Source organism: Oryctolagus cuniculus, chromosome 3 (genome assembly GCF_964237555.1).
Source record: "Oryctolagus cuniculus chromosome 3, mOryCun1.1, whole genome shotgun sequence".
Lineage (NCBI taxonomy): Eukaryota > Metazoa > Chordata > Mammalia > Lagomorpha > Leporidae > Oryctolagus > Oryctolagus cuniculus.
In genome coordinates, this window is record NC_091434.1 from 121,354,414 (window position 1) to 121,369,173 (window position 14,760).

Consider the following 14,760-nt stretch of genomic DNA (forward strand, 5'->3'; position numbering starts at 1 on the left):
AATTTTCTTCAAATCTCCAGTGCGCCTTGATTGGACAAATATTTGGTGGCTTGTGTTGGTTAATACAGTGGTTGCTCTCCTAAATGGTAGACTTCTCTGTGGACGATGTGCTGGGGGGTGTAGGATGTTTAGGATGTGTAGGATAATATTGGAGTAAACAGGGACCTGCTCCCTGGCCGGTGTTGGTGGGTTGGACTCAGAGGTGGAGTGTTGATGCTGCTCTGGGTGGCACTGCCGCAGTCCTCCCTTCCCTTGCCGCTCTCACTCCTCTTTCCCTTTTCCTTTCCTGCCTCCTTTCCGTCCTTCAGGATGGTGGCAGGATGCATCTGCAAGCTCCATGCTGCTTGCTTCTCCAGCCACAGTTCCTGCTCTGTGATCTTTTTCTCAAACTTAGTTTTGTTTTGTTAAGAAAGTTAGCTTTGTTTTTGTTAAGAAAACTAAGTTTTGTTTTGTTAACTGAAGGTAGCTATTCTGTATAAATGGATGTTCAGGAGGGGCCCCTGGACAAGTTGCCTTTGGTGAGTCCTGTACTTACCCCCCATTACTGCATCACAGTCAATATACCTGAGTTGTCAGGAGTTCCTAACATCTACAACCTTCTATGTATTTTGTGTGTCTTTTTGTTGTTGTTTGGCTTACTCACCCATATGAGTCCATCTGTTTTTGACAAATGCCCACCTTTGGGTGGAAGTTTTTTCAACTTTTCCTTAGATTTAAGGTGAAGGTATGTCAGTCTCGGGAAATGAGCTCATGTCCTACAAACCTTTGAAATTAATTTACCAAGGGGCTTGAAAACATGATTTCATTAGTACTAAAATCATGATTTGATTCTAGCCATAGTTCCCTGTTCATATTAGTGACCTTGAAACAGTTTCCCTGATCTCTGGTATTGTACCTACTACCATCATTTCTCTATTTCCTTTCTTTTCCTTTTGCTTTTTCCCTTTCCTTAGATGTACTTATTTATTTCAAAGGCAGAGCAATAGAGAGGAAGACAGAGATATCTTCCATCTGCTGGTTTACTTCCCAAGTAGCCACAACAGCTAGGTCTGGGCCAGGAGTCAGGAACTCCATCCTGGTCTCCTACATGGGTGACAAGGACTCAGGTACTTGAGCCATTTTTTGCTGCTTTCCCAGGCACTTCAGCTGGAAGCTGGATTGGAAGTGGACCTGCCGGGCCTGGACTGGCACTGAGATTATGCGATACCAGCGTGGCAAGTGGCAGCTTAACTTGCTGTGTGGCAGTGTTGTCCCCCATTTCTCCATTTTTTTTTTTTTAAGATTTATTTATTTATTTGAAAGAGAGGAGAGGCAGAGATCTTCCATCTGCTGATTCGCTCCCCAGATGGCCACAATGGCCAGGTCTGGGCCAGGCTGAAGCCAGGATCTTCTGGGTTGCCCACGTGGGCACAGGGGCCGAAGGACTTGGACCACTTTCCATTGTTCTCCCTGGCCATCAGCAGGGAGCAGGATTGGTAGTGGAGCAGCCGGGAGAGGATGCCTGCGTTGCAGACAGCAGCTTAACCTGCTGCGCCATAGTGCAAGCCCCCCATTTCTCCATTTTTAAAGAAATTCTACATATTAAAATATGTATAAATAAAGTACATATACATGGGCTTTAATCATGTATTTGATGCTTCAGATAATCATGGTATTATGGGATTTAGAGGTAAGTGATCAAATAAAATAACTTGAAATTCTTTGAATTAAACCTAGTATTTTTTTTGTAGGATCTCTATTCCTAAACATGAGTTGATGTTCTTTAGAAAATGAGAAATTGTAACAAGAATTATTTACACCATAAATAAAAGGAAGTATTCAAAATGGCAAGTAGAATAAATAGTTACATTGAAAGTATTATTTATCTTAATTACTTAAAACAGTGGAAATGATGAAGGTGGTAACAGTGTCTCCGATAGGTTTTCTAGCTGTGAGAAGTGATTGCATTGTATCAAGTCTAATACTTAGGATGGGTGTTTGTGATTTTCAGGGGGTTTTTGAAAACAAATTTAACTGTTACAAAAGCCTTTAAGGAAGTACACTTAGGTGGAATCATAGTATGCCTTCCCATACTATGTTCATAGTAATAGAAGCTGCTTTATTACCTGGTTGGAAATACTGTTCCATGATGTAGTTTTTCAGGGCAGAAATTGCATCAGACTGAAAGCTTTCATTCATTTAGTGTTCAAGATGTAAACTAGGCACGATGCTAAGTGCCTCATCTATTTCACTCAGTCTCTGAAATGCAGTAATTAATTGACTCATAGTCTGCCATTTGACACATGAAAATGCTATGGCTTAACAAGGGTGAAGTTGCAAAAGGATTGAAGTGGTAAGTGACATCTAAGATTTAAACATGTTTTACTTGAAATTTTGCTAGTTACATTCACATAGCAAATGAGCAATGAACACAGAACTTAGACTTGAATTAAATGATGTCTCACATGTCCTTTTCTTGATTCCAAATAGAAACAGCTAAAACTGTGCTTGTTGTGCTCCTATTGGGTGAAGCTGATTTCATCTCTTTATTTGGCCTTTCTTTCTCTTTTTAAAAAAGAGATTTATTTTACTTGAAAGGGGGAATTACAGAGAGAGAGAGGGAGAGACAGAGAGAGGTCTTCCATCCTCTGATGTGCTCCCCAAATGGCCGCAATGGCCAGAACTGAGCTGATCCGAAGCCAGGAGCCAGGAGCTTCTTCAGGGTCCCCCATGCAGAGGCCCAAGGACTTGAACCGTTTTCTGCTGCTTCCCAGACCATAGCAGAGAATTGGATCAGAAGTGGAGTAGCTGGGACATGAACCGGCGCCCATACGGGATGCCAGCACTGTAGGCGGCTGCTTTACTTTCTGTACCACAGTGCTGGGTTATGCCTTTCTTAAGGGAAAGAATTATAAGCGGAAATGAGAAGTCTCCTGATTGATTCATTCTTGGCCTGCCCAGAGAGGAGGGCAGAATAAAATGTTATTCTGTTTCACCCAAGAACACAATTTTGGTGTGTGGTTTTTTAACTTTATTTTATTTTTTTATAGGGTGTGGTTTTTTTTTTTTTTTTTTTTTTTTTTTTTTGACAGGCAGAGTGGACAGAGAGACAGAAAGGTCTTCCTTTGCCGTTGGTTCATCCTCCAATGGCCACCGCAGCCGGCGCGCTGTGACCAGTGCACCGTGACCGGTGCACTGCACAGATCGGAAGCCAGGAGCCAGGTGCTTCTCCTGGTCTCCCATGCGGGTACAGGGCCCAAGCACTTGGGCCATCCTCCACTGCACTCCCAGGCCACAGCAGAGAGCTGGACTGGAAGAGGGGCAACCAGAACAGAATCCGGTGCCCAAACTGGGAATAGAACCCGGTGTGCCGGCACCACAGGCGGAGGATTAGCCTATTGAGCCGTGACACCGGCTGTTTTAACTTTATTTTTGAAAGATACACACACACACACACACACACATACACACAAACAAGGGGTTTCCATCTGTTGGCTCACTTTTCAAATGCTACTGTTGTTAGCCAGGGATAGACCAAGCCAAAGCCAGGAGTCTGGAACTCAATTTGGATCTCCTATGTGGGTGGCAGGGACCCAAGCACTTGAGTCCTGACTGCTGCTGCTCCCAGGTACTCCAGTAGGTGATGCTTATGTCCCAGGCAGTGACTTAACCTTCTGTCTTTCCTTCTCTCTCTCTGTTACTCTACCTTTCAAATAAATAAGTGAAATATTTTTCTTTTTAGATTTATTTATTTATTTGAAAAAGAGGAGAGACAACAGGGAGATTTTCCATCTGTTGGTTCACTCTCCAAATGGTCATAGTGGCCGGGCCTGGGCCAGGCCAAAGCCGGGAGTCAGGAGCTTCTTCCAGGTCTCCCACTTGGATGCAAGTGCCCAAGAACCTGCGCTGTCTTCTACCGCTTTCCCAGGTGCATTAGCAGGGAGCTGGATCGGAAGTGGAGCAGCTGGTGCTGGAACCAGCATCCATATGCGATGCTGGCACTGTGGACAGTGGCTTAACCTGCTGCTCACAGAGCTAGCCCTAATAAGTAAAATCTCATGGGGTGGAACGGGGGGTGGAGAGGGAGCAGAGCGTGGACTTTAAGAACTCAGGCACTCGGATAAGGGTGCAGGATTTCCAAGAAAAATCTGCTACAGACACCTTTGTTTTTTGTTTGTTTGTTTGTTTTTTCCCCCAAAGATTGATTTATTTATTTGAAAGTCAGAGGTACACAGAGGAGAGGCAGAGAGAGAGAGAGAGGTCTTCAATGGTTCACTCTCCAATTGGTCGCAACAGCTGGAGTTGTGCCGATCTGAAGCCAGGAGCCAGGAGTTCCTTCTGGGTCTCCCACGCAGTTGCAGGGGCCCAAGGACTTGGGCCATCTTCTACTACTTTCCCAGGCCATAGCAGAGAGCTGGATCAGAAGTGGAGCAGCTGGGTCCCGAAACGGTGTCCATATGGGATGCCGGCAAATGCCTGCAATGACCAGGGATATTCTACACCAAAGTCAGGAGCTGGGAACGCAGGTCTCGCATGTGGGTGTCAGGGACCCAGTTACTTGAGTCGTCACCACTTCCTTCCAGGATCTGTAATAGCAGAATATGCATCAGGAACTGAAGGTGAGGATTGAACACAAGCACTGATAAAGAATGCAGGTTTCCTAACCAGCATTTTAGCTTTGAGACCAAACACTTGCCCCTGGAATATGTTTTCAATATGATGGAAATGAAGTCATATGACCAGTGGAGGTTTCTCAGTTTTGTTTATTTCTGCTTTGAAACAAAAATCAAGATAGTTATCAATATCCAATTTAGAGTCATTTAGATTACTTATTAATGGGAAGAAAATTTAGTAATAGCTAGAATTGACTTGGGATTCTGCAATAGATACCCACCCCCAGCAATATTTATGGGTTCATGTAACCTTTGTTTTGATACAGGAAGATTTCTGTCATTGCCATTGTCACCTGCCATTCTCCCAAAGGGTAAATAGTAGTTGAATTAAGAGTATAGGGCACTACACTTATGAAAAATGTGTGAATGTGCTCACAAAGATTCTGGGAAATGCAGGCTTACGATACAGTTGATGCTGGGAGTGCCTGTTGTTACCGTGGGAATACTTTATTTTAGCTGCAGCCAGCATTGTTGCTTCTATGTACCTGAACTTTCAACTTTAAAAAAAAAAAAAAAGGATCAATCTCACCAAGTAAAGTGAACCCATCACCTTTTTAACTGGTTTTCAGAAGGAGAGCTTGTTCTCAGAGTACCCCAGAGTGTCACTTCAGACATCTTTTTTCTTCTTGGCTGTTTTTCCTTTGCTGTAAGGAGCTTAATTCGTGACTTTTCTTCATTTGTGGTGCAGATTATCTCCTGGCACTAACTCCTGTGTTTACTTGGCATAGGTGGGTACTGTCTTTCTGGTGGCCAGATTCCTGTCAATCCTTTAAAGATTTTCAGATTTTTCTTTTTCTATTTTTTTAAAGTGATGACTACATGCTACTTTACTTGATTCTGTATGTTGCTATTTGAATTGTAAATATATGAAGAAAATTTTTACCAGAGAACCAATGGCTATTACATGCACACACATGTATACACACATACACACACAATGCATCATTTCTTATCAAGGACATGTGTGGGATCCCAGTCTCACATATTAGACAAATGACTGAAGTGCTTTAATATTTTTGTTTTAAATTTATTTTATTGGTTTGAAAGAGTGGCAGAGAGAGAGAGATGTGGAGGTGGTGGGGAGTCTTCCATCTGCTTGTTCATTCCCAAAATGACCCCAATAGTTGAGGCTGGGCCAGGCCAAACCTAAAGCCAGGAACTTCATCTGGGTCTCCCATGAGGATGCAGGGGCACAAGTACCTGAGCCACCTACTGCTGTTGTCATAGACGTGTTAGCAGGAAATTGGATCAGAACTGAAACAGCCAGGTTTGAACTGACAGTCCAGTAGGGGATGCTGACTTTATAGCCGTGCCTTAACCCACTGCAGTACAGCGCAGACCTCTCTGATGTCACTAATACCAAAGAAATAGAAGAGTATAACAACAATGAGGGTAAAGAATATTTGGTTGTTCCATTCTGTTCTTTTACATTTAAATTTATTTTTTTCATGTATTTGAAAGAAAGCAAGTCTACTGGTATAGTCCCCAGTGACTGGGAGCTTAATCCAGGTTTCCTCTGTGGGTGGCAGAAACTCAGCTACTTGAGCCATCACTGATGTCTGTGCCACATTAGCAGGAAGCTGAAGTCAGAAGTTGGAGCAGGGAATTAAACCCCTGTACCCTGACATGGGACGTGAATGTCCTTTCTGGCATCTTTACCCATTAGACCAAATGGTTAAAATAATCTGCAAAATAGCAGTGCCTCCCTCCCTCTATAAACGATTTGAATTTTTAAAATTCTGATGTGAATGTACTGGTCAGCACAAACACCTACAAAATTGCTTCTTTCTGGTTTTTGGCATTGAAGAATATAGAGGATTGACACACATTCTGAATACTCTGGGGCTGTGTATCCGTTATCTTCTCACTATTTCCATTTTATAATCTTCAAGATTTTTCCAAAGCAATCTTTAAACTTCGTTCATGTGGAAATCGTGCCCTTCCCTGCTTATGCATTTCCTCCAGGTTATTGTATTAAAAATTTGACAACACTTTGACATGTCAGCAAAATATATGCCTGTATATGTTTTGACTCAAAATTGCATATTTCACCCTACATTCATAAGAATTTGTTCACATTGGTGCTAGAGGTACTTAAGTAGTTATACGGCATTATTCTTAGAAGCTGTATGCTTAACTTTAATTTCTAACCTAGCTTGATTTTTTTTCTTTTAGATTAGCTTTTTGGTCTACCATGTAAAATATATAATTGGTAGAAACCATGTTACCTGCATATGCAAATTGAAAGTGTGACATAAGTGTGAGATTGAGTTTCTAGTTTTATATTTGTGTTTCCATTGCTCATCAGATCCTTACACGTTGCCACAACTTAATTCTGGTTTTTTAAGAGAATAAATACACATTATAGATACAGTCAGTAGCCCCTTTGCATGCTCCATTCAAGTCTTCTCCTCCTCCTTTCCCCGAGGTGTCCACTTGGAATTTAGATTCACTGTCACCATACAACATAATGAGCTAGCATTTCCAGTTTCCCAAATTGGTCTTCTGAGAGATTTGAAAGTGTTCTGAGAAGACTCATGAGCACATTCTTTCTCAGATTTGTGATAGATACTGCAAACACTGAAGGTCCACACGTGGAAACAAACTTGCCCATTTTCAAAAAACAGCATTGCTCAACTTATTTGACCCCAACTTAACTTGAAACCCCTCAGCTCCAATCCTGTGCACTGTGATGCTTGGAACATACTTTGTGGAAACACGGCCTAGAGGTTATACCCTTTGCAGAATTCATTTCTCATTTAATTCTGTAGTTGTTCACTATTGTAACTTTCTAGATTTGGATGACAAAGACTATTAGTCACTCCCAGTTGATGTTGACTGTTGGATCATGGTGAAAATCATGATGGCAAAATGGAAGGTAAACTGCTAGTTGCATATTCATTGACCAGGGTAATTTTGCTGCTTCAATTTTCAAATATTTGAGTCCTCTCCTACACTATGGCTTTGAATACCCTGTGGCTTTGAATACCCTGTGGCTTCTGGACCATGGCTTTGAATACCCTGTGGCTTAAACTGATCTGTTACATTCTATGTTCTTACAGCTGGAGGGAGCAGGAATTTATTGTTAATGTGTAACGGATTTTCTTGAGTAACAGTTCTTCAACTGCTTATATTGTACGAGATGATACTTGAATTCTTTGTTCGCCTTTTTTCTTCCTGTATTGGAAAATATTGGTACTTTCTGTAAGTTATGTATGAAAGAAACTTTTCTTAAGATTTGTTTATATAATGGCCTGATCCAGGAGAAATAAAATGGGAAAATGGACACTCGTTCTGACCTTCAAATAAAATTCATTAAGTATTGGTTTTCAGACTGTTAACCAAGCCTTGGGGTCATACATACTGCCTTATCACGAGGCTGTTTACTCTTCCTGGGTGAATGGTCCCTTAAATCTGGAGAGGCTATGGAGGAGGGTCAAGCTCCTAAGAGATTCACTGGGGCCCGTTTACATCCAAGAACCTCATCTCAGGGAATAGTCAAGGAAGAGTCCTCGTTTCCTTACTGGCTTCACTGCTAGGCTTCACCGTACTGCACTTCAGGATCTGGGGATGGCAAATAAAGAACAGGAATGCTCTGCTCAGAGTCTGGAATGTCTGTCCAACAGCTGTCTAAAGTCTTATTGTAGAATTTTGGGGGTTATTAAGAAGCTCACTCTCTTTTTTTTTTTTAAATTAGCATTTTTTTTTAGTAGAAAAATTATCTTGTGTGCAGTGCTGGTTTTCTTGGGAGTTGCTGTTCCAGGACTGTGTAATCCTGCAAGCACTCCCTCAATATTCAGTCTTGGTTTTGTTTGGTGATCACATATTTTAGAGGTTCCACATGCATAATAGGAGCCCAGTACATGTTGGTATCATGCACACTTATTTTGAATTAATAGATGAATGAGACACACGAAATGTGTGAAGGAATGATCAAGTGGAGTAAGTGAAGTCTTTATTTACTTCCTGTTCAGTATGATTTTTAAAGCACAATTGTTTTCTGCAATTATGAAATAATAAGTTAAACATTATTTCTGGCACGTTAGATACAGGTTAGTTCACAGAGCAGTGTCGCCTGTCTCCAGCAGACACTAATTCTTTCACTGTTCATTTAGGTAGGATTCCAGGTGAATGTTTTGCTAGCTAACTTGTCTAGCTAAGAAGTGATACAGAATTCATTGCCCTCAAAACTTCCCCTCTAAAATAACCCAGTGTGTTTATATTAATTTTGAACCTCTTTTAGTGGAGTGAGGTCATCAGAGCTACTTTCTTTTATTCCTTTTTTTTTTTTTTAAGACTTATTTGAAATGCAGAGTCACAGAGAGAGAGAGAGAGAGACAGACAGACAGACAGACAGACTCCCCAAGTGGCCACAACTGCAGGAGCTGGGCTGGCCAGGATCCAGGAGCAGCTTCTTTGTCTCCCACGTGGGTGCAGGGGCTCAGACACTTAGGCCATCTCCTTTCCCAAGCACGATAGCAGGGAGCTGAATCAGAAGTGGAGCATCTGGGACTTGAACCAGTGTTCATATGGGAAGCTGGCGCTACAGGCAGCAGCTTTACCTGCTGCACTACAGCACTGGCAAGATCCTGGTCTTCAGAATCGATTTGACTATTTCACAGGTTGCTGACAGAAGTAACTATTTTTTATTTTTAGATTTTATCCCTAAGTTTATTCTATCACCTTGTATAGTTTTGTGAGATGGAAAGTGATACAGAAGTTGTCACACAGTTGAGAAAGTGAAGTTTGATTTTAATTAAAAGAAAAGGAAATATTCTGCTGTTTCATTTGCATCTTATATTTACTACGGTCAAGAGAAGGCTGGATCAGGAAGAAGAAAGGTGGGGCCCCTTCCCCCAGTTGGCTGCCCACCTGTTTAGGCCTCACTGTTATGTAAAAATTATAGGGCTGGATCATTTTTCAAGTCTAGCATCAGTTAAAGGTAATCTTTTGTTGTTGCTGGTTCATTGTGAAACTGTAGAATAAAAATAATATGGCTATAGAAATTTATAGAGAAATTTTACTTTAAGCCTGGTTATTGCCCAATAAGACTTTTTATGGTGATGAAAATGTTTTATTATGTCTGCCCTGTGCAGTATGCTGGCAACTAGTCACATGTGGCTAATATGATGGAGGAATTGCCATTTTAGCTTTAAAACACACTCAAAATTAGCTGTATGTGACTATTAGCTACCATACTGGATGGGGCAGGTTTAATTCTTAAGTATTTGAATTCGAAGTGAATTCCACAGAGAGATCTGTGACAGTCGTCTTCTTTATATATTAAAGCTCTTCCTTTTAGAATTCCGCAGTTGCACCCCCATATCTCAGTTGCAGTCAGGTGTGGGTAAGGTGCCCTGACCTTCCCCAATGATCCTGGGCTCTCGATAATCACCTTGCTACTTCACTGGCGTCCTTAAGCTCTGCCATCCTATTGAGGACTGTGTATCCCACAATGCCTACCTTTAGGCCTGTGTTCTCCCCTGTGTGGCCCATCTTTGTGGCTGTGGAAGGTATTGCAGTGACTGCAGCAAGTTTGCTGTGGACCAGTTTCATTTTCATGTTTTTAGGAGCTTCTTTCTGAGAAGTTTAATTAAATGCTGTTTTAAAAAACTCTGGGTCCTTCACTGGCAAGCACATTTTAGCACTAAAGTATCTAGATGACTAAGTTATAAACACAGCTGCCACCAGAATGAGTTTTCCATTAAATCTGTATTAATTCCTTTGGCATTGCAAATACTGTGTTCTTGGAATTCCCATGTTTGGGGATCATAGACAGCCCTGAGTGATTCCTGAAATTCTGTTCCCTCATAAATGAAAGGATCAAATTTGATGTAGATGCGTTCTTTAGGGGTAATGTTTGAAATTGATAAATCATGTATGTGGTACTCAATCGGCTTTCTATGAGATTTATGTAAGATGAATATTTTATATACAGCTTGCCAGTTCACAAACTCCTAATATATTGGAAAATTGATTCAGCCATACTAATCTGAGGGTTGTCAAGGAAAACCACCTCCACTCAGGATTTGAAGGGCATCTTTCTGGGGCCACAAGTGCTGGTTAGTCCTTTACAGTTTGCCTTGGAAACCCAGGGAGATGGGTTCCAGGAACCCCCCAGTCCCTCAACAGCTCTCTACCCCACAGAATCTGCAGACACTCAAGTCCCTGACATAAAATGGCGTGGTTTTCGCATATAACCTGTGCACACCCTGCTGTGTGTTATAAATGTCTCTAGATCACTCCTGATAGCTAGTTCAGTGCCTACACATCACTATTCGTGTAGATTCAGTGAATTACGTGGCACACAGCAAATCCAAGTTTTGCTATTTGAAACTTTCTGATTTTTTTCCTGGATATTTTCTGCTTGAGATTGGTTGAATCCATGACTGCATTTGCGTGGGACGTTGGGGGCTACCAAATGATACTCGTCATCCTTGTGAGTTTTGGATGGAGGGAGACCAAAGGCAGCTGTCAGAAAGAAAGTGATAAAAACTCCTGTTAAGAAAACTTCAACTAGTGCAGGAGAGTAAATAATCTTCTCACTTCATACTGTTTCTTCTCCCTGAAAAATTAGTGCTACCTTAAGTTACTTTATATATGAATGGAACCATATTATACTTGGCTTTTCAGCCTGTAGTCTTTAAAAGGCACATTGACGTATGTTTTACATAAGTTAGCACTCACCCCTTTTAGATACGCAGTACTATGAATTTTGACAAATACACACATTACAACTACGATTAAAGAACATTTCTACCAATTTTGGTATGCTTGTGTGTTATAGGGTAAATTTCTAGCAGAGGATTTAGAGGCACAAAATCGTCATGACTTTAAAATACAGGTATAGGTAACTGGCCTTTCCTCAAGTTGTACTGGTTACTTCCCAGCCCATTACAGATGAGAGTGGCTGTTTCTCTCTCTTACTGGGTGTCACCAAACAAGTGATGTTAACGTTACTTAACAACATAACTTACATTCTCTTGATGTTTTGTTCTCATGTTAAAAACATGCCAGAAAGTTCACACACATAAAAATCTAACCCATGTTTTTTGTTCTCAAAACCACAATATCATGCTCCAGGAAATGTGAAGAGAAAAATTTGACCTTTGTTTCTACTGTCTCAGTACACTTTTATTTTCTGCTTATCTGCTTCTACACTTTTGTAACCATACATGTGCAGTTTTCATCATCCTTACAACACATGCACAGTTTGTGAGTTATTTTGTTTGCTTTTTGTGCATATTATTTCGTGAGCTTTTTTCTTTGCTTCCAGAATTTTCATTTTAATAGTTGTATGATTCTCTTATGTTTTGGCTAAAGCAGAGTTCTAAAAACTTTCCAAGTTTTCACTGTTAGAACAAGGCTTCGAATACCATCTCTACATATAAGTTTTAAAAGCTCTTTTAGTTTCTTAGGATAAGTTTTCACCAGTCTTAATGCTTCTGCATCTAAATCTATCAATATTGACTTGAGAGGGAAGACCTTTCTCATTTGAAATAGTTTTTGTCACTTGGCTAGAAATGCAGTAACTTTTTCCTTTATAACAAAAGATGCAGTTGCCTGTTTGCCTCTGTGCTGGCTCCATCTATTTAGTTCATTTTCTTAATTGGAATGTTTTCTCAATATGTCATGTGTTTCAAAAAGAAAAATTGCATAACAATATCAGGTTGACTATTCCATATCTGAAATGCTTGGGACCAGAAGTGTTTTGGATTTTAGAATTCTCCAGATTTTAGAATATTTTCATATGCCTGACAAGCTATCTCTGGCATAGGACCTAAGTGTTAACATGAAATTCATTCATGTTGACTATATGCCTTGTATAAATAGCCTGAAGGTAATTTTACAGTGTTTTTTAACAATTTTGTACATGAAACGAAGTTTTGTGATGTGAGATTTTCCATTTGTGCCATGGTATCAGTGTTCACAAAGTTTCGGGTATGGAATTTTCACAGTAGGCACGCTCAGTCTGTGTAGGGAGAAGTCACCTTTCCCACATTCTCCAGCTCCCTAGTCGCTTCCTTGGAGGAAGTTAAGACCACACTGATAGGTGTGCTTTCAGAAACATCTGATGTGGTTTTGAGCAAATGAATGTTGGTGCTGTGTGTGTGTGTGTGTGTGTCCCTTTTAAAAGTCACAGATGTTAACATGCTGCACACACTTTTTTGCACCTATTTTCTTAAGCAACATTTGTACTTAATTTTAAAAATTATTTTATTTGAAGGGCAAAGGTCAGAAGAGGTGGTGAGAGGTCCTCCATCTGCTGGTTTATTCCCTAAATGCTTACAACAGCCCAAGGCTATACCAGGCTAAAGCTGGGAGCCAGGAACTCATATTTGCTTCTCCTCTTGAGTTGTAGGAACCCAAGTACTTGAGCTATTACCTCTTGCCTTCCAGGGTGCTCATTAGAAGGAAGTTGGGTCAAAGTGGAGGTGTCAGAACTCGAACTGGCAGCCCTGTGATATGTGCTGTATGATGCAGGTTGCCTAAGCAGGAGCTTAACCTGCTGCAGCAACACAATGCCAGGCCCTGTATTTAATTTTTTTAAAAGTAGCTAGTACTGGATACAGTTCAAGATAGTATAATTTCAGCTAAAATAATGGATAGTTTTTCTCTGTCTCAGTTTCCTGTCTGCTAATACCACCCACCAGGAGTCTTTATACACACAGAAGCAAAGAAGAAGGTACACATCATTGTGCTTTCCCCCTCTTGTTCTCTTTAAACTGACCTTTTCATATCCAAGCAGGGAGTGTGGCACAGTCCTGAGCCCTGCTTCTTGCATTCACATCTCTGCTCAGCCACAGAGCAGCTGTAGGATTCTGAGCAAGTTCTTTAGCCGTCTGCTCTATAGTAAAATGTCTGCTCATATGGAAGATGATGCATTCTGACTTCCCTTAGAATAGTACCATACATATAAGGGCACTTTAGAAAGTTCATGAAAAATGCATATTATGGAAAAACTATTAATGGATTTCAGATTTTTTTCCACTAAAGGGACCTTCTTTTAATTCCATTTTCCCACGAACTTTACTCTCTTAGTTGAATGTGTTTGCTGCAACAGTGACCAGTAAAATATTATTACAGGACTAGTAGCAATGGATTTTGTGTATATTCATGCTGTGAGTACATATGGAAAATTTTACCTGAAATAAACTTTAGGGAACTCCAAAAAACCAAATTAAAGCAGCTGAAGTATATTTTGTTCTTTTTTAATGGGTTGATAGCGTTCTAATTTTACAGATACTCCTTTAAAATAAACTATATCTTTAAGTAGATATGCTTTTTTAGGTAATAAAATTTCCCTAGAAAAGATGAGAGTAGTAATAGTGCCTAAGAATTTTTTTAACATAGGGCATTGTAATTTGAAAGTGTTTTTTCATGCATGTTCTATAAGCTCAAATTTGAATGGCTAAAATTTCTTTTCTTTTTAAGGATTTATTTATTTGAAAGGCTTAGTGACAGAGAGGGAGGGAAAGACGTCTTCTTTCTGGTGCTGTTTCACTCCCCAAGTGGCTGCAAAAGCCAGGGCTGGGCCTGGCTGAAGCCAGGAGCCTGGAACTCTCTCACCCATGTGGGTGGCAAGGCCAAGACTTGAGAGTTCGCACTGCTTTCCAAGGCGCATTAGCAGGGAGCTGGACAGGAAACAAAGTAACTGGGACTTGAACCAGTGCTCTGATATGGGATACTAGTAGATTAACCCACTGCACCATGACACTGTCCTCCACATTTATTTATTTATTTAAAAGATTTATTTATTTGAAAGGCAGGATTACAGAGAGGCGGGGGCAAAGAAGAGAGAGGTCTTCCATCCACTGGTTTACTCACCAGGTGGCCTCAGCAGCTGGAGCTGAGCTCATCTGAAGCCCTGAGCCAGGAGCTACATCCTTTTCCTATGAGAATGTAGGGGCCCAAGGACTTGGGCCATCTTCTACTGCTTTCCCAGGCCATAGTAGAGAGCTGGATCAGAAGTGGAGCAGCCAGGTCTTGAACCAGCGCTCATATAGGATGCCAGCGCTACAGGCTGCAGCTTTTACCCACTACTCCATAGCTCCGGCCTTCTAAGTTTTAAGAGATTTGTTTATTTGAAAGGCAGAGTGACAGATCC

General features: G+C 40.9%; 1 protein-coding gene across 9 annotated transcripts in view; it reads left to right on the forward strand.

Moving 5' to 3' along the window:
• The window catches only part of WDR33 (WD repeat domain 33), a 120,242-nt gene that overhangs the window by 76,872 nt on the left and 28,610 nt on the right, over nucleotides 1-14,760 (forward strand). For 2 of the 9 annotated variants that reach the window (XM_017342778.3, XM_070071041.1), the window contains one exon: nucleotides 1,138-7,940. The exons of the other annotated variants lie outside the window; for them this stretch is intronic. In XM_017342778.3, the coding sequence (XP_017198267.1) occupies nucleotides 1,138-1,280 (143 nt within the window). In that variant the 3' untranslated portion in view covers nucleotides 1,281-7,940. Of the gene's footprint in view, nucleotides 1-1,137; nucleotides 7,941-14,760 lie in introns of those variants that run through there. 9 annotated transcript variants of the gene reach the window in all.